This window comes from Desarmillaria tabescens (genome assembly GCF_030435595.1).
Source record: "Desarmillaria tabescens strain CCBAS 213 chromosome Unknown EV420scaffold_18, whole genome shotgun sequence".
NCBI lineage: Eukaryota > Fungi > Basidiomycota > Agaricomycetes > Agaricales > Physalacriaceae > Desarmillaria > Desarmillaria tabescens.
This window is the reverse complement of record NW_026848317.1, coordinates 402,489-414,731: the sequence shown is the minus strand read 5'-3', so window position 1 is coordinate 414,731 and position 12,243 is coordinate 402,489. Positions and strand designations below refer to the sequence as shown.

Here is a 12,243-nt window from a genome sequence, read left to right as displayed (position 1 = left end):
TATTTGACTGATGAATGTGATTCTTTCGACTTTCCACAGCAACTGAATACTTTATGTTAGGTCATGTTACGCCGCGTTGACACCGTGCGTCATGCGGGGGCAGTCAAGCAAGATCACAAGGGAGTTTGTTCGGCTGCCGCGCGTTTTGTTGACTGCCAGTTCCATATTTATCTCTGTTCCTCTCTTTCATCACTACTCCAACGATACCCTCATACTACTTCAATACCTCGAATAACATCACATTCTTTATTGCCTATGTACGCTGATATCAGGTCTTTGACCAGAGAGCTTGCTACCGTTATTAAACGTGGCTCCGAACGTGTTCGCACTCGATCATTGTTGGTTTCCGGTAGGTTTCCTCGTTGTTGACATTGTCCCCCAAGTACTCATTGCATCTATGCTAGCTGACCGCGATGCAGTACTCTTGCGAGTTTGTGACTGGGCTATCACTGGTGCACAAGACGCGTCTATCCGAGACAATGACCTTGTGAGTTCGCTTTCAAGTAAATAGTCATCGGTGTTTTACCTGAACTCCTTTAGCACAACATAGAAGTACAAGTTCCATACCTCTATGAAGAGGACGAGGATGAAGGCGAGTCTGAATCCGAATCGCAAACGACTTTCGACGTAAGTTGGATACGCTCTGATGGAAGTTTCCTGCTGAGGCAATGTTTAGTCCAGTGTTGACGGCGACGACCGATCCACCCTTTACAACAGCTCTTCGGACCAGTCGGGAAGGGCATCGCCAGACACGAAACAAAGTTTTTTCGACCACAGCCCTGATTCTGTGACCGCCACGCTCCCACGATCTCCAGTTGCACAGCGGGTCCGCACCGTCGAGCTGAAGACAGCAGAGCTCGAAGAGCAGGTCGATATTCTTCATCAACAGAACGAGCAACTCGAAGAAGAGCTTCAACACGCGTTGGAGCAGAGTCGGAATGATTATTTGGTCCATTTGCGACATGAGCGCACCAACTGGAAGGGTCGGTTTGATCTCCTGAAGGGAAGCACGCGGGAGATTGAGCTAAAACTGCATAGCTCCGAGGCTGCGCGTCATCATCTAGAGCAGGAGTTGTTGAACGCCACCCGGGAGCGGGAGATACTGCAGGCACAGCTTGATGAGGAACACTCGGAACAATCCCGGTTGAAGCGTCGTCTTGCCGATACTCACACTCAGTTACGGCGGAGATGTTCTGAAATGGAGGACCTGGTTGTTAGGATCAATGCCGCTGCCGAGGAAAGGACTTCTCGTTTAACAGCAGAACTTGACAGTGCACTAGCGGCCAATGCGATTGCGCGTCATGCTATCTCTGTGTTGGAGAAGGAGAAGGCTGAGGGCAAGGCTTTGGCTTTAGGACATCTGGGGACGAATATGAACGCGTTCGTTCTGCAGAATCGAGTGCTCGCGTGACGGAGAAGGAAAGAGGACGAAGCGCTGGCCGTTGGTTTCCGAGCTTCAATGCCAGGTCTCTGCATTGAATGAGCAGCTCCAAGCTGCCCATTTGAGCCGCGAAGTGCTAGAGCAAGAGGTGCACCAGCTACGACATGAAGCCACTCGGCAGGAGAGGGAGGCAGAGGAGGAGGAGGAGATGAGACGAATGGAGGCCCAGCGTCAAGCGGAATTGGAAGCATCGCGGAAGAGGATGCAGCAGATGATGGAGGAGGAAGCGCAACGGAAGCGACTGGCTGCTGAGGGGGAAAGGCAGAAGAAGGCGGCGGAGGAACAAGCCATCAAGAACGAACGGGAGGCACAAGAGCGTATAGAACGAGAACGGAGGACGAGGATGGCAACAGGCGACGGCAGGCAGAAGAAGAAAGATGTCGTAGACGAGACGAGGAGAATTGGAAGCTTTCGCTCGGTCAACTGTGGTCTTCCCATAGAGCGATAAATCGCTTTATCTTCGTCTTGAGGGAGTTCGAGACGACACAATTTTCCGAAGCTAAACCACTTACGCCATCTGCGGTGCCTTGGCCTGTTTTGATCAGCCCGAGCCGATTTTATGTGGGCATGATGGAGGATTGGACGCTAGCCGACAAATTCTTCGAACGTGCCAGACGATCTCTTCCTTTCGACACGTATAGGGACCTCATTTCGAGGACTCGTCAGACCTTCCATCCTGATCGATGGAGGTCGAGGAACTTATTGAACACGGTGATGGACGACCCTCTTCGCGCTGTTATCGAGGACGCTGGTAATAAGGTTTCGCAGGCCGTTAACCGTATATATCAAGATATGTTGGATATGTCTTAAGTTATTATATGCACCTCCTACTAAACATATATACCTTTTACATTTACGCACATTACGAAGCAATATGATTATGGATTTTTACGTCGGCTTACAACATTTCATGGAAGGAATCTCTCCCACTGAGGCCTGAGGGCTTGTGAGGGGTACGGATGATCGGCCCGAAAAAGGTGGCGGTGTTGTTTCATTTTCTTCAACCGCCACGCCCACATGCACTGACAACTTGAAGGCGTCTGTGCGTCGTAGGTCCCTCTCTCGGTGCACGAGGTCATCTCTACGGTAAGAAATACGTCGTACTTGTGTTTCTCGTTCCTGAAGTTTCTCCCAGCTGAGAAGGGCGCATTGTCTATATTCTGCACCTTCCATGTAACTTTTCTGCAAGTGGAATTTACAACAGTACAGTCAACGGAGACAGGAAAATTTATATTCTCTTCGAACACGGAACGATCTGAAATTATGGCGGACACATTGCTTGCCATTTTACTCGTGACGACGTCTGCGAAAGAGGCGAATCTCGTGTACCAGTGGCCTGCAAATCCCGAGTCCCTTCCAAGATTGAGCAGACCGCATCCAGAGCATGCTTCGTCACTTATTCAGCCTGATAACGTCTGGAGGGCCTCCAACTTTGGTGATGCTGGAGATCCTTTGGACCTTCAACCACGTACACAAATCAACGAGTCCGAGTACACGTGGAAACGTACCCAATCTGTGCGCGACAGATCGACTTCCATGACCCGCTCATCATCCCATCCTCCCTCTGGAAGGAACTCTCCGACACAAGATCTGGATTCCACCACCACCGAAGACGGATACAACGCCCTCTTTGGATATTCATCGTCCTTCCTAGCAGGCCTTCTATGCCCGCAGAGGTCTATGTGCCACCAGAAATGCGAACTTCTCGTTGACGATCTCGCTTTTATCGGGCACCCCGTCTGTGACGACACGGACGGCAAATGGCGCTTCAGACCTGAAAATTCTGGGGTCGGCGCCAGAGGCAGGGAGACGAGAAGTCCTGGGTCAGATGCCGAGGGAAGCCCAGATAAGGCTTCACAGCAACACGCCCCGTCCAATTCAACCTGGCTCCAGACTTTCAATTTTGTGATTGTCCTCGACCTACCGCATCCTTCATCCTCCACATCAGGCAATTACCTCAAGTACATAGATATTGTATACGAACAGATCGTATTCACGATGACTGCCGTCCTTTATCAAGAACAAGTCCTACACAATTTCGTGGAGGAAGAATGTGGTACACTGGGTTCACTCAAGGATAGTTGTATGGCAAAAGGTTTGTTTGCTCTCGTCCTTGTCTACCAGCGTCTAAAATTGCCGGTATCAGGTGAACCGTTTTCGAACTTCATGGACCAAGCTTTAGGATTTTCCTCTATCGCGCCGGCCATGAAAGCGCTCTACGAAGCTATCAAATTGTCTACAATGGCCTACGTCACGATAAACAACATTCCTCTCGAGTTGCAGCTTCCGCCATTTCTGGATCAAATCCTGTACTCCGAAGATGACGACCTTCATCAGCCTGAGGATGAAGAATGGCAGAGTTGGGGCCCAGAAATGGCTTTCGGCTGGAGACTGCCGGCGTTGGCGCCTTGGAAAGGTTTGCTGTTGCTAGACGACTCCTTGAACCTCAGGACACCTCACATCGATGGCGATGATCACAATATGATTGAAGGCCTAGTAAAATTCATGGAGATTGCGTCTATTACACTTTCGTGAGATTTATCATTTATTAAAGGGCACGCTTTACATTCTAACGGTTATATAACAGGCTGGCCGACATGGGCACCCTGTTAGACTGGGACCTAGAGTCGCAGTTGTTCCCGACCGTTCGTTGGCTCGTTCAACATCGGCGGGCAAAGGTTGTCGATATCGTACACACCGGACTGAAGACTTTATTCATTCTTCCTCCGAAACTTCCAGCACCGTACGTGTAAAACGTTATTAGCCTCCAAAAACGTATCTGACATGTCAGTGCAGTGTACGGCAACTGACCTTTGAATTCGAGAAAGAATTTGCCCTACAGCCAGTGTCCTCCCTTCCCGAAATACTATCTGCGATATCGACCTCGTCTGGTACACACTTCTTTGACGTCGTTGTCCAGTCCAAGGCCCTGATACCTTCGTATCAAAACGTAATTGCATGGATGCTCAAACGCGATTTACTCGTCGCCCTCCACCTCCGCGTACGCATAGTCGCTACCAAGGAGCTCAAATTACGCGTCAAGCACCGCATCGAGAAAGCCCGGGCGAAAAAGGCCAATAAGAACCGGAGCAAACTATCCCAGGAAGTCGACACGGACTACTCGCCGCCTATGACATCGATGACATGGCTCTCCTTATCGCCAAAGGCTGCGCGCGCGTATTCACGTGGTGCATCAACGGAATCCGAGAGGAGCAGAGTGGAAGTTGACGACCAAGATGAGCTCGAGGAGGAGGAACAGGAGTGGGATTCTGGATGGGACACGAACGATGATAATTTGACGTCGTCCATAATCAAGGACCCAAGTCGTGCGACGCCTCTGCAGCGTCAATGGCTCTCAGCCATGTCAGAAGGCAAGGACGCTCTCATCGCTAAGCGATTTGATCAGTAGGTTTATTTGCCCAATCAAAATGATCACCTGTGCTGACGTTTGCTCCAGTATCAATCAGTATTTCGACGGGAAGCGGACGGATGATGAGATCTTGTACCGTGCTGAAATCTCACGCAAGCAGCTTCGACAATTACTTCACCATTATGACGAATATGTGAGTTTCTAGCATCTGGCGAAATCATCAAAGACTGACAACCTGTCCTAGCTTCAAACTTTCTTACATCCGTCATAATGTCGTCAGCCCGCAATATGTATGATATTTATACATGAGTTAATGAACATAGGTACAACAGTGGCTCCCGTCCTATATACATAATACTACAACCATAACAATCTAGAAAAACAAGCAACGCCCAACAGGTACAATGAAAGAAAGTCCAAAAGATTCTTAAGCTAGCCATCCACGACAATTGGATGCTCCGCACAGACACCGATTCCCTCCCTTGCGCTTCTTGCCAGCTGCCGAGGGACAGTAGTCAAATGTAAACTCGGTGCCAGCGTCGAATCTTCATCTTCGCAACAAAAGCGACATAAGGTGTCCTCATCTGCAGAAACAGCATGAATATCGACGCCACGAGGGAAATTACAGTAAATACCTCGAAGATCGTGTCATAAACGACTTGATATATCTGCAGCGTCGGATCACATGAATGACTAGAGATTCGTCAGTGTCTAATCCGAGCACGGTGTCTTGAAAACTCACTTCAAGAAACGCGTCCAATTTCCTTTTGGCACCGGGTGTCAAACCGAACTCGGAAGATAGAACCGTGAAATATATCTCACCATACAGTGTCGAATCAACGCTATAAGCACCCTCTTCTTCAGGTTCGCTTCCGTCTTCTGTGAAATCTAACGCAAAGATATATGACTGGTCCGATGCCTTGTTGGCTACAGTCCGAGGTCTGTATTATCTCTTCAGCAAACTTGCAAGCGACATCACATAAATACCATACACTAATAACCTGCGCCATAGTCACTAACACAGCAACATAAAGGATTGAGACAAATGGCTTACCCCGTATACAGCCCAAGAACCTTCCCGCGCTCAACATCAACTGACGAGCGAACACCCCAGCCACACTTTTTTGTCTTGAAAACCTCAATGGGAACCTGACGAGTAAGTTGGGCCACACGGTTTATACAGCTTAGATCACAGCGGCAGAGCTAGAAGCATATCAAGTCACGTATTCCAGCCGAATGAAGTTTGCGCTAACCCTATTGCACTCGATGACAGCGACATGACTGGCCACATTAAAATTGAATAAGCCCTGTAAGAGATAATCCCTCTCAGTTTAAAGAGCGGTAAGTAAAATAAGACCTCACCTTCTGAGAATAGGCGAATACTTGAACCTCTTCCCCGTTTTGCCTCACTCTCTTGACTTCAGAATCCGCTTGGCAACCGCACGAAGATGGGTATGTGCACGTTCTGCATATGCAGATGGTGAGGAGTGCATCGTCCACGGGGTCTGGAGCGCCCGCACCGCTAATGAGATAGTTCATGCAACGCCGCGAGTAGAAGGAGGACAATACCACGCACCGAACGTATTCCCGTTCCAGATACGTGAAATCCTTGTCCAGATCGGGGGTTTCTTCATCATCGACTTCGTTCACGAACGTAACGGGAGCTGCTTCTGCTTTCGCTGCTTCGAGGGTCCAAATCCGCTGCAATACGTCGCGCCGCGAAAGCCTTGAAAAAATCTGTTAAGCAACCCAATATAGTAAGATTATGCTGACCTACCTTTGTGGTAGCTTCTCAAGACGTTTAGCAGGCCCGTGGTGATGATGTTTCCGAGGCTGTCAACGATCGCTTTCGCTTGATATCGATCACTGTATGCAGGGGTTGTGACACCGAATCATGCGTAAACAAAGGTTGGGCGATTGGGGTGACTCGAGACGATCCAGTGCTGCAGCCGACATTGGGAAAACGGGGAGTCTTGGTAATGTTGGTTTTGGGGGAACGTATCGATGCAGAAGAGAGTTTTCGCAGATTGAGAGAACCGTCTCGCCTAGCGGACCTGTGCGGGAGTGACCGAGTGGCTCCCTCTTCACCAGTGCTAGTGGACGTTGAAGACGTCGAAGGCAACCTGTAGCTACTCGTTGATGCTTGCTTTTCTTTCCCCTTCCCCTTGGACGAGGACGATAGAGTCGACACGGTTGGCGAGCGTGCTCTTTGTGCTGAGCCTGGAAGTTTGTATCCGGAGCGCGAGCTTGCTGGGGTGTTGGACATCCTGTTCCTCAGCCTGGATGAAGGCGGAGGTGTTGCTGGAAGATCTGGTTCAAAGTCATTGCCATCTGAAGGTCCAGAGCCGTCGGAATCCTCGCTGGAGCTTTCAGGTGTAGGCTGTTTTTGTGGCGGCACATTTTTATCGAATAGCAGTGCCGCCAATTTATCTGAAATAGGGATAGGTTCGTCATTTGTATAAGCAAGTTTCTCCTCGTATGCCTGCGCCCTCAGACGCGTCCTGGTATTGATAATATCCGTGGAGGACCATATCTCAATATCTCGAGACTCCCGAGCCATTTTTTCTCGCTTTCTTCGCTGCCGTGTCGTATGCGATTTAAGATAAGTGGGCGGTATATCTTGCTCTGTATATGTGTTATTTGTCCCATCTTCGCGACTCCACGTATCCCAGCGGATCTATGTTTCATGAGCACGTCGACGAAAGGGTTGTCATATGCCTCACCTCGTTCCTGTTCAAGCATAAATCAGCATAATACACTTGTACGAAAGAAAAAATCACGCACCTGATTTGATTGTCGTACCCCACTTCTTCACTGACAATGCTCAGAGGCCAATTGCCATTTTCATCTGCACCTTCAGCATCGTTGAAATTTTCTTCTGGAGTCTGGGAACGCGACCAGAGGTACAATGGTTCGCCATCGCTGTCGCTATCTTCCTCGTATCTGGAAGGGGTGGTCATCGTAAAAGAACCCTTATAGTCACGTGACGTGCGACGACAGTCTCAAATCCTCCCAAAATTCAAATCTCACTGTCAGTTTCCGATGCTTCTCTTCCTTTGTCTTTTGTGCTCCGAAAAGTCACTAACGTTTGTTGTTCAAACTTATTGTGAAGCTTGATGTTGGTCAGCATAGATTGTGTGATACTACAACATACATAATGTACATCTGGCATTGGCGAAGACGAGACTATAGAAAAGGTAGAATTCACAAAGCATTCACTGCCTGAGATACCTTGTTTCCAGCTGTTTCAAGAGAAGAACGAACTGAATCATCCATCACGGTCCTCAACAGGCTCCTCGACTTCCATCGGTCAGGATGGAACATCTGCTTTGCCCTCATCACCATCTTCTTGTACACATGCGCCTCCTGATAGCGCTTCGCAAATTTGAAGAAGTCATCCACAGCCTGCCAATCGTCAAGATCCGTCACCTTGAATCGTCGAGGATTGGTAAGCACAGGCCAAGGTATGCCTGAAGACGTCAACGGTTTCGATTTAGAGTACTCTGTGGTCTCGAACTCGTCCGTCAGGACGAGAAAACGTTCAACCGCCTGGGAATCCGTCCAGTTTTCGAGATTCCACTTCTCCTTATCCCGTCTCTGGCATCGCCGCTTCTCAGCCTTCGTTGCTTCGTGCCACTTTTGCCGCTGCAATCTCTGCCTTTCTTCATGCTCAGCCTGAGCTCTCTCTCGTTCTCGGCGAGCCTCTTCCTCTATCTTGGTCCTGTCTTGTTCCTTTCGTCGCTCCTCTTCCTCCGTCTTGCGCATAGACTCCAAGATTTCCTCGGCCCGTCGCCTCTCCTCCATCTCTCGTTCCTTCTGCTCTTTCCGTTCTCTCTTTACTCTAGCTTCTTCCCAGAGTGGCTTATCTCTTTCAAGCTCCAGTATCTTGCATCGTGAGTTGGCGAGGCATAGCTGTTTTCGCAGATCGAAGATTTCGAGCGAGTGTTTGAAACTAGCCGCTCGAACGACATGGTTGGTCTCTGTGATCTCCCGCTCCATGTCCTCCAACTCGCAGCACAGCGCTTTCAGTTGCTCTTTGGTGCTCTGTAACTCGTCACGGGAATCGAGTAATCGTGATCGTTCTTCCTCGAGCTGTGTCTGGCAAAGCTTCATCGTCTCGACCTCCGAGCTCAGATCCGCTAGTTTCTGCTCAAGGTCATCCTTCTCGTCGCTAAGGGCCTGCAGTGCTCTTGCCAGAGTCGAACCGTTGATGTCCCGTTTCAGATTGGACATCTGCTGTCGCTGACTTTGCAACTCTAATTCGGCAATGTTATTCTGACGCTGAAGCTCGACGACTTTCTTCTCCAAAGTTCGAATATGATCAGAATTCCGTTTATCTGATTGCTCGCGTTCTTCCTTCAACAATCGCTGAAGAGTGATGGAATCCACGACGGGAGGTGCTTGTACAGAAGGTGGCTTTTCGGCAAATTGATCAGCACATTGCGATCGACTAGATGAGAAGCGGGCATGACCCTGGTCGCGATCAACCTAGGAACTTGGTCAAGCGGACGAGGTAAACAAATTGGTATAACTTACATCGGTGGGTCTGCATTCATTCTTCTCCTTCTCTTTGAGGTCTGAATCTGAGCCCCGTTTCGCAATCTTTCCATTATCGTCCTTGGGGACTTGAAGGATCTTATCCCTTCGAGACGGATCCTGCTAGGAAACCAGTGAGACCATTGTCCTCAATCGCTCAGTAGATTGGACCTCACCGGACTCGCAGCCTGAGGTGCCTGGTCCAGGCGCTCCGGCGGGGTGGCGGACAAAGACAAATTCACGTCGGACGTCTCCGAGACGGAGCAGACGACACCAGCCTTCATAGCTCTCTTTGCTAGGTAATTCTCTTGTCAGTCCAATCCAGCAGTAGAAGGCGATGCAATCTAACCAAGCATGGGCGAGGGAAATGTGACGATGGCATATCGCGCTGCTTCGTCAAAATCGATGGTCGCCGTTTGCAGAGCTGATTTGAGATGCTTTATAGTGATAGCAGCAGGAACATCGTGGAGATATAGGACAGGGTCTTTCAGAGGGCTGCCAGGGCATATCTTCGACATCTTGAGCGATGTGGGCTCACGCAAGTGGGAGATGCACCTGGAAAGCACCCTGTATTATGATATCAGCCACGATAGACTCCTCGAGGCATTGAAGCTTTGCCAGGTGACCTTGGGCGCCTAATCGAATGCTGAGCTTGGGATTCGGAGGGTACTGCCGTAGTACTGAATTAGACAGATTAAATACCGAAATGGTTATGTTCGTTCCTAATGGGAGTCGGGACCCACCATGTAAACCCACGACCGGAATCGACCTCTTTACTCGTCTATTACTCTTCCTAGAGAACACTGGACGCGATGAAACGGGTGTATTTTGAAACAAAACGTGTTCCCCACGGGTAGTTGGTTTCTGTACGCAGGTCAGTATGCGGCGTGCTGGAGAACGAAAGCTACGCACCTTGGGGTAATACTCTCGAAGTTCTCAGCTTCTCTCTACCTCATGAACCCTGCCTGAAAAGCGTTGCTTGGATAGGTGGTATTGCATGCGTGGCACAGAATTGAGACAAAATCATAGACACGCGGAGCCAGCATACTCAAACGCCTCGAGTAGTACGTCCAAGGAACGTCTAGATACGCTCGGTCGAATCCCGGACAGTTGGAGTTCGGAAGCTCTGTGAAATTTTGTACTGAGTTTGCAAAGCTCCATGCTGATTCTAGGAAATCCCTTTCTGATGAGAAACGATTGTCAAGGAAGAAAAACCAACGAGACGTACGACTTTTTGGGGCCTTGGCGATTCCGGTCATCCACTGGCCCATAACGCGACGATTTCTTGGACCCTGGACGACGTATGTCGTCGACGAACCAACAAATGTAAGCCTTTTTAACGACACCATCGGCAAGCGTCATGGTCGTTCGAAGGCAAGCTGCGGGATGATCGCGCCCCTTCTTTCTTTACTACCATCACTATCCTTCGACGTCGCCCTAACATCTACCAGCGTTCGTCCCTACAACAGACCTTGGACTCTCTTCTGTCGTCATGCGAAAGAAAAATAACGACCGCTTGGAGAAGGATGGCATGACAGCCGACCGAGAATTAGAAGACCGGTGCTGAGTCGGCTATATGCGTCTTGGTTGAGAATATGCGCTTTCTAACGATTCTTGTCGGCCTTGGGAACGTCGTCTCGAGACGCGGACCCCAGCACCTGCTCGGATATCTTCCAAGAAGCGATATTGAGCCATCAATAAATGTATCTTGTCCTGGTGTGAGACGAGCTTTTCTTGTTTCATTTTCAGGCTAACTCATGTACAGGGTATGAATTGACATCACCGTATGAATTCATGGATGGTCTTATAGCTAGGCTGAGCTTAGCTGGATCCCGCTGCAATGTCTTTGGGCGAAAATCTCACGGTTGAGGCTCCCTACGAGACTCAGGATGCGCGGTGCCGCTATACTATCTATACGAGCAAGCTTCCGAGTCTGTACATATGGAGTCCATTGTATCGTAATGGTGTTGAGATTTAGGTAGCATCACTAACTTCGTGGCCTACTATTACTGAATATTTTGTCGCAACTTCACAGACGCGTCGAAACGCCTGCTCATCATCCTCCTAATGACAACAAAGACAAAGAATATAAAGACATGTGGCGTCCGCAAGAGGACCAAAACAGCTCGGACAAGCGATGAAAACTCCCTGCACCCTTACCTCGATTGTTCATCAAAGTTCTCTAAGATCCTAGATCCATCTTGGACTCGGAGGACAAACAAGACCAAGTACCATTCATCAGTTCTACGAGCAGAAACGTAACCTTGCTTTTCGCTGCCATGAAAAGATAGTCTCAGCCTAGTGGCCATGACTACACGGTTATAAGCTCATGCGAGCCAATCTCTCTCTTGGAAAAGTTGGATATTAAAGTAATTGTTTCCAAAAACGAATTACAGTAATACCCGATGCGGTGCGGGAGACATCACGCGCAGTGCGATGACTTCGACGCGAAAGAGGAAGAGGTTGATTGGACCAAACCTTACGCCCACTGTTGAGGGAAACTCCGACCATTGGTTAACATTTTCAAGTCACCCTTTACCTGACAGCCCCAATAACCAGAGGATGTTCCTAAGTCTGGTATATCCAATATCATTTTTCGTCGTCCATTTCTATCTTCCCTTCCAAGGTCTATTTCTTCTCTAATACAATCCTGCATGTCGCGCACTGTCCAAATGTGGCAGAGGGTGGTGCAACAGCAGCCGTATATTCACCTCGTGCTCCTCGTCTTCGTTGGGTACCGCTGAGAACTTTGAGAAGCCATTGACGTGCCACCAGACTCTATTTCGGAGCCATTTTTGGATACCCTTATGTTACCAGCGCTCAAACATCTCAAGATTGCACGCGACCGGTTACTCATCTAGACCTTGTTATACCTCTTTGACCGGGGTACCTCTCT

At 49.2% G+C, this 12,243-nt stretch overlaps 4 protein-coding genes across 4 annotated transcripts; 2 read left to right on the top strand and 2 right to left on the bottom strand.

Moving 5' to 3' along the window:
• Positions 1-92: 92 nt before the first annotated feature.
• On the top strand, positions 93-2,342 carry EV420DRAFT_1544614 (uncharacterized protein). Its single transcript, XM_060473244.1, has 6 exons — positions 93-349; positions 405-487; positions 541-627; positions 677-1,380; positions 1,427-1,758; positions 1,809-2,342. The coding sequence occupies exons 1-6, from the start codon at positions 256-258 to the stop codon at positions 2,249-2,251; spliced, it is 1,743 nt and encodes a 580-aa protein (XP_060330556.1). The 5' UTR covers positions 93-255; the 3' UTR covers positions 2,252-2,342.
• Positions 2,343-2,446: 104 nt separating this feature from the next.
• Positions 2,447-5,195, top strand: EV420DRAFT_1544612 (nitrogen permease regulator of amino acid transport activity 3-domain-containing protein). The gene is made up of 9 exons (XM_060473243.1): positions 2,447-2,534; positions 2,563-2,564; positions 2,586-2,625; positions 2,691-3,536; positions 3,588-3,972; positions 4,029-4,184; positions 4,238-4,846; positions 4,899-5,004; positions 5,056-5,195. The coding sequence occupies exons 4-9, from the start codon at positions 2,705-2,707 to the stop codon at positions 5,080-5,082; spliced, it is 2,115 nt and encodes a 704-aa protein (XP_060330555.1). The 5' UTR covers positions 2,447-2,534; positions 2,563-2,564; positions 2,586-2,625; positions 2,691-2,704; the 3' UTR covers positions 5,083-5,195.
• EV420DRAFT_1544608 (uncharacterized protein) lies at positions 5,196-7,782 on the bottom strand. The gene is made up of 13 exons (XM_060473242.1): positions 7,592-7,782; positions 7,340-7,488; positions 7,003-7,312; positions 6,679-6,975; positions 6,653-6,657; positions 6,388-6,537; positions 6,174-6,333; positions 6,065-6,118; positions 5,866-6,014; positions 5,634-5,752; positions 5,554-5,575; positions 5,421-5,504; positions 5,196-5,356 (listed from the first exon to the last, which is right to left on the bottom strand). Exons 1-13 carry the CDS (start codon positions 7,769-7,771, stop codon positions 5,239-5,241), a joined length of 1,797 nt encoding a protein of 598 aa, XP_060330554.1. The 5' UTR covers positions 7,772-7,782; the 3' UTR covers positions 5,196-5,238.
• Positions 7,783-7,912: 130 nt separating this feature from the next.
• Positions 7,913-9,956, bottom strand: EV420DRAFT_388546 (uncharacterized protein). Its single transcript, XM_060481947.1, has 4 exons — positions 9,697-9,956; positions 9,524-9,637; positions 9,348-9,467; positions 7,913-9,299 (listed from the first exon to the last, which is right to left on the bottom strand). The coding sequence occupies exons 1-4, from the start codon at positions 9,727-9,729 to the stop codon at positions 8,016-8,018; spliced, it is 1,551 nt and encodes a 516-aa protein (XP_060330553.1). The 5' UTR covers positions 9,730-9,956; the 3' UTR covers positions 7,913-8,015.
• Between the last annotated feature and the right edge of the window lie 2,287 nt (positions 9,957-12,243).

What these genes read in the sequence shown, in the direction of transcription:
- EV420DRAFT_1544614 (XM_060473244.1), top strand. Translation starts at nt 256, where the DNA reads ATGTACGCTGATATCAGGTCTTTGACCAGAGAGCTTGCTACCGTTATT. An exon ending in CTATCCGAGACAATGACCTT is followed by an intron (nt 488 to 540) that starts GTGAGTTCGCTT and finishes GAACTCCTTTAG; the next exon opens with CACAACATAGAAGTACAAGT. An exon ending in CTGGGGACGAATATGAACGC is followed by an intron (nt 1,381 to 1,426) that starts GTTCGTTCTGCA and finishes AGAAGGAAAGAG; the next exon opens with GACGAAGCGCTGGCCGTTGG.
- EV420DRAFT_1544612 (XM_060473243.1), top strand. Translation starts at nt 2,705, where the DNA reads ATGGCGGACACATTGCTTGCCATTTTACTCGTGACGACGTCTGCGAAA. An exon ending in CCTCCGAAACTTCCAGCACC is followed by an intron (nt 4,185 to 4,237) that starts GTACGTGTAAAA and finishes ATGTCAGTGCAG; the next exon opens with TGTACGGCAACTGACCTTTG. An exon ending in ATCGCTAAGCGATTTGATCA is followed by an intron (nt 4,847 to 4,898) that starts GTAGGTTTATTT and finishes CGTTTGCTCCAG; the next exon opens with TATCAATCAGTATTTCGACG.
- EV420DRAFT_1544608 (XM_060473242.1), bottom strand. Translation starts at nt 7,771, where the DNA reads ATGACCACCCCTTCCAGATACGAGGAAGATAGCGACAGCGATGGCGAA. An exon ending in CTGGAACGGGAATACGTTCG is followed by an intron (nt 6,334 to 6,387) that starts GTGCGTGGTATT and finishes CTATCTCATTAG; the next exon opens with CGGTGCGGGCGCTCCAGACC. An exon ending in CTGTCATCGAGTGCAATAGG is followed by an intron (nt 6,015 to 6,064) that starts GTTAGCGCAAAC and finishes ATATGCTTCTAG; the next exon opens with CTCTGCCGCTGTGATCTAAG.
- EV420DRAFT_388546 (XM_060481947.1), bottom strand. Translation starts at nt 9,729, where the DNA reads ATGCCATCGTCACATTTCCCTCGCCCATGCTTG. An exon ending in ATTTCCCTCGCCCATGCTTG is followed by an intron (nt 9,638 to 9,696) that starts GTTAGATTGCAT and finishes TACCTAGCAAAG; the next exon opens with AGAGCTATGAAGGCTGGTGT. An exon ending in ATGAATGCAGACCCACCGAT is followed by an intron (nt 9,300 to 9,347) that starts GTAAGTTATACC and finishes CCAAGTTCCTAG; the next exon opens with GTTGATCGCGACCAGGGTCA.